At 40.0% G+C, this 5,045-nt stretch overlaps 1 protein-coding gene across 1 annotated transcript in view; it reads right to left on the bottom strand.

The window, feature by feature from the left end:
- The window catches only part of MSN (moesin), a 91,001-nt gene that overhangs the window by 39,031 nt on the left and 46,925 nt on the right, over positions 1 to 5,045 (bottom strand). The window contains exon 2 of the mRNA XM_006161122.3: positions 3,427 to 3,510. Coding sequence (XP_006161184.1) covers positions 3,427 to 3,510 — 84 coding nt within the window. The remainder of the gene's footprint in view (positions 1 to 3,426; positions 3,511 to 5,045) is intronic.

The following is a 5,045-nucleotide window of genomic DNA, read 5'->3' as shown; positions in this document are numbered from 1 at the left end:
ATATATATATATGAAACTAGAAATGGAAAATTATTGAATTTTGTATGATTAAGCCACTATGCAGTATATTTTGGATAGGAAATCACATTTTGTATGCTGTTACAATGCTCAGTGAATGAATGTAAATTAATTAATTAAAAATTTAAAAAGAAGAAAAAATGTTTTTGTAGATTTTATTCCTTCCATGAACGAGAGAAAGAGAGACAGACAGATAGAGTGCACTGACAGAGTCTTGATGCCATAATGCAGCTTTCGCCAGCCCACACATGTGTGGCTGACATACTCAAGAACATCTCCATATGGGAACCAGTAACCTTCCCAGGTGGGTCTGCCTCGTGGAGTATTGCATTTTACTGCTGTGCAAGCACCTGGTTCCTAAAAATTCTAACTTTCTTTTTCTTTTTTTTTTTTTGAGAGATTTTCACTGTAGGGCACGTGCACTCTCCAGACAGACAGAGACATAGAGACAGAAAGCGAGAAATCACCCCCCAGGGGGGGATGGTCACGCCGCAATCCCTTCTTCTCCATTCTCCTCTCGGGATCTTGGGCACGCAGGCACACGCGCCTGGCATGAGTCCAGCAACATAGCCATTACGCTAACTGCTGGTTCCCAAAATTCTAACTTTCTATCCAATGCCCTTTCAATTTCACCAGCATGTCCCTTTTAAAGCTCTCTAATATAAAACCTACATGTAAAGGGAGAATGCAATTTTAATATAATCAAAACATATTTGGTCATTCCAGACTAGCACTATAATCACTTGTGAGCTATATGAATGTCAGCATGTTGCTTTAAATTTTAGAAAATGTGTGTTTAAATATTCTTCAAACTAATTTATATTTTCACAAATTAAATAAAAATGATTACCCTTTACTATACAAAATAAAACAAATTCCAGAGAAGAAGCAAGATCCAGGTCCTGTCCATTTTCCTTCAGTCTTCTTTCATTCTGCTCCTCAGACTGGATAATTTCAATTAGTCTCTCTTCAGTGTCACTGATTCTTTTTTATGCCTGTCAAATTTGCAAGTGAAACCATCTAATGAGTTTTCACTTTAGGTACTGTGGCTCCAGAATTTGTTTAGTTCTTATCATTTCTACCTTTTTATTTATTTTTCTATTTGTATTCTGCTTTCCTTCACCTCTTTGTGGTTTCTTTTAAGAATTTGGACATAAGGGAACCAGCAGTTAGTGTAATGGTTATGTCGCTGGACTTCCATGTAGTCGACTGCGGTTCGTGTCCCGGACCCGGTGGCTTAAAACTCACACCGGGCGCGTGTGTGTGTGAGCCTAGGATCCCAAGAGGAGAATGGAGGAGAGGGGATTGCGGCGTGACCATCCCCCCTGGGGGGTGATTTCTCGCTTTCTGTCTCTAATGTCTCTCTCTGTCTGTCTGGCGAGCGCATGCGCCCTATAGCGAAAATCTCACCAAAAAAAAAAATTGGACATAATATATAGGATAATATCTTTGTCTTGACTGATATGTACTGTATTTGTGCTGAGGAAAAAACATGCTTTGTACTCTGTGAAAATGTATAGTATTTAAATGTAAATAATAAAAACAAACAAAAGGGAGTTTTATTTTTAAATATCCAGTTAAATCTAAATTTAGATACTCTGAGGACTCATCAAGCTCATCTCCCAACTTTAGCTCATTGACACAAGAAGCATCATGGTACTGGAAAGGGAGCTATTATTTATTTCATCTCTACTACAGGCCAGATGTTGTGCTTAGCACTCTCTTCCCTATTTGTATCTTCTTATTGCCTTTCTCTCTATTCCTAACTTCTTTCTAGATTTTATGCATCCTTATATGCCACCTTAATTTAGGTTAACAGGCAAGATATAAATAATAATATACTCCTTTATAACCTCACAAAAAGCCTAGGAGGTAGGTATTAGAACTGTTTTTGTGGGGATGGGGGAAGATGAGGATACTAACTACAAAAGTTCAATAATTTCCCAATGTCTAGCTAGGAAGGTGAAGATATTATTGTTTCCCCATCTGTAAAATGGGGTCAGTACTAATTCCTATACTCACAGGGTTTTGTGACATACATGGCATATGTTAACAAATGTTAACTTTTATCACATAGACAATTTCCCACTCTACATTACATCAGGGACTCAAAAGGCATGCCTAAGCTGCCCTCAGATTTCTAGCCATCCCTTCCTTCCTCTTAGATCTGAATGAAAAAAAAAGCCCCTTCCCACATCAGCTGCTTTTTCCCTTTGTCTTTCCTCTCACCAGTCAAGCAGTCAAGATTATTCATAGAAATAGCCCATTTAAACACAAGTTCCCCTCCCCAACTCTAAGGAAGACCTCATATAGTACAAGGACCCAGAGAGCAAGGGAGAAAGAGAAGTAAGAGGGCCTGGAGAATCAGTCCATCAAGGTGACACATGGCTCCAACATCCTGGGCAATAAATCAGACTGCCACTTCACCAGAGGCAGGTGGGAAAATGGGATAATGGCCCATCTGGAATTGTGAGACCTATTTTTGCTCCTGAAAGTGTGGCCACAGATGTAATATTCCCTTGATCCCTAAGGAGTGTTTAAATACTAAAGGATTCTGTAGCCCATAGTTGGCTATTATATTACATAACACATCATTACTGATAATGGTTATTCAGAGTGAAGGGACACCTCTTAGGTTAGAGATGAGAACAACCTCTTCACCAATAGGAGTAAATAATTACCTCCATGGCCTATCTGCAGGGAATGAAGTACCCTCCTGTATCCATCATCTACAGTGTTATCCCAAGTCCCAACATTCCTATGGAAGAAATATACATAGAGCTTACTAACACAGGGAAAATAAGTTGATTTCCTTCTGTTAGTGAGCAAAAAAAAAAAGTAACAGAGGTAGTGTGGTGCAATAACAATAAATGGTAGTTCACAAGACAACCTGATATTCTGTATGGTAAGTCATAAACTTCTAGGTTTTCTCCATTTCCTCTCCTCAACCAGCATGAAGACTCAGGTCTCTCACTGGCTTTGTTTGGAAAATTGTATCTTTCAGAACTAGCACACCAATCTCGTCAGGGTTGTGAGGTTCAAATCCTAGCCAGATACCAACTGGGTGCAATTATGTTAAATTTAACTTCTGAGCCTCATCATTAAAATAGAGAAGAAATCACTTATATCTTCCTGAAGTTGAAAGACATCATGTGCTAACTTTTTTAAAGTTTCTGGCCAAGAATCACACTCCTCTTCTCTTCCAGGACCAAGAATAAGATTAATCTGGGTCACAGGTGCAGACTATCAAAGTCAAACTTCGCTTTTTTTTTTTTTTTTCATTAAGACTGAGGTAAATCTTTGCTTTAACTTGTCTTGGAGAAACAAATAGGAAGAGATTATCTGACAAGAAGGTATGGATGGTTGGCATTATGGTAGGAGCTATTGGGAGAAGGGGAGTAGGCATACCTGGTCAAACAGCTGCTTGCCAGTGGTGTTGGGCTGGATGGCAAACTCTAGCTCTGCATCCATCGTAGTCACACGCACACTGATCTAAAATGAAATCAAAAGAAGTAGGTTAGTCATTTGGTTCTGGGCTCAACAAGTGTCTCTGTTCAACCACAGAGGAGGGAAATAGGATGCTAAGAACCTGAGAAATATAGACATTGATTGGGAGAAAGACGAATATTTACACAAACAAGCAATAACCCAGCCCCTGCTCCCAACCAACACATATAATATAACACAGTAACAGAAAAAGGCTTACCAAGACAAAAACAAGAATGCAAATTAGCCTATTACCAAGAGGAAGCAAGGGCTGACTACTTCCAGAAAGTCTTCCCCACATGCACTAGTCCACAGTGTTTTCTTCTCACCTCTGATCCACACCCTAGATTGTCTACACCACTGGTAGATAATTACAGAGGCAAGTTAAGGACAGGATAAAGTGAAGGGTTCTGACCTTATCACTGTAACTGGCTCAATTTACACCCTTAGATAACTCGTCCCTTTCCTGGGCCTTAGTTTTCCTCAACTGGGCAAGAACAGGAACGGGATTGGGAAGTCAATTAAAGTAGGTGCTGACATCTGTGGTTATATATACTGCCTTGCATTGTTAATATTAATATAAATAATAATGTAAATAATCCTGTATTTATCTCATTGGCCTCTCTAGGCATAAGAGTGGAAGGGGGACTCAAAAGAGGCAGGTATGGGCATCATAGAGGTGGTACCAAAGCCAAGTCAATGGAAGTATGAAGGGGACAAAGCCAGGCCCAGGCCCAAATAACAGGTAGCCACACACATGATTTCACAGGCACTTACTTAGGTCAATGATACCTGAAATCTTGTCATTAGAGATTTATTCATTTGGATAAAAACTTGGTAATGATGTTGGTAGTAGTAATAATAACAGCAAACAGCAGCTTTCATGTATCAAGACTTACTACTCACTAGGCACTTCATATGTGCTACCCCATTTAATGTCAACATTCACCCTGTGAAGTAAAGAGTACTATCTACACACTGGGGATAAAGGAATAGATATTTGTCTGAAGTCACAATGCTACTAAGTGAGGGGGACAGGGTTTGAAACCAGGTCAATTCTTTTTTTTCTTTTTTATTCCTTTTTTTTTTTTTTGGAGAGGCTTTTTCTACAGGGTACGAGTGCTCGCCAGAAAGAGAGAAACAGAGAGATAGAAAGCGAGAAATCACCCCCCAGGGGGGATGGCCACGCCACAATCCCTTCTCCTCCACTCTCCTCTTGGGATATTGGGCACACACACGCGGCCAGCGTGAGCTTAAGCCACCAGGTCTAGGACTCAAACCACGGTTGACTACGTGGGAGTCCAGCAACATAGCCATTACACTAACTGCTAGACCCCAAAGCAGGTCAATTCTAAACCTTACGATTTAAACCAATATGCTCAATTCTTCTTACAAAGTACAAAAACATCCCATTAAGTCAAAGTATTTCTTTTAAGAGAATTTTTTGCTACAGGGTACATGTACTCACTGGAGAGAGAGAGAGAAAGAGACAGAGAAAGAAAGCAAGAAATCACACCCCCGCCCCCCCCCGGGAAGATGGA

This window comes from Tupaia chinensis, unplaced genomic scaffold (genome assembly GCF_000334495.1).
Source record: "Tupaia chinensis unplaced genomic scaffold, TupChi_1.0 Scaffold138260_1, whole genome shotgun sequence".
NCBI lineage: Eukaryota > Metazoa > Chordata > Mammalia > Scandentia > Tupaiidae > Tupaia > Tupaia belangeri.
Note: the sequence above shows the minus strand (reverse complement) of the source record. Positions and strands in the feature narration are given on the sequence as shown.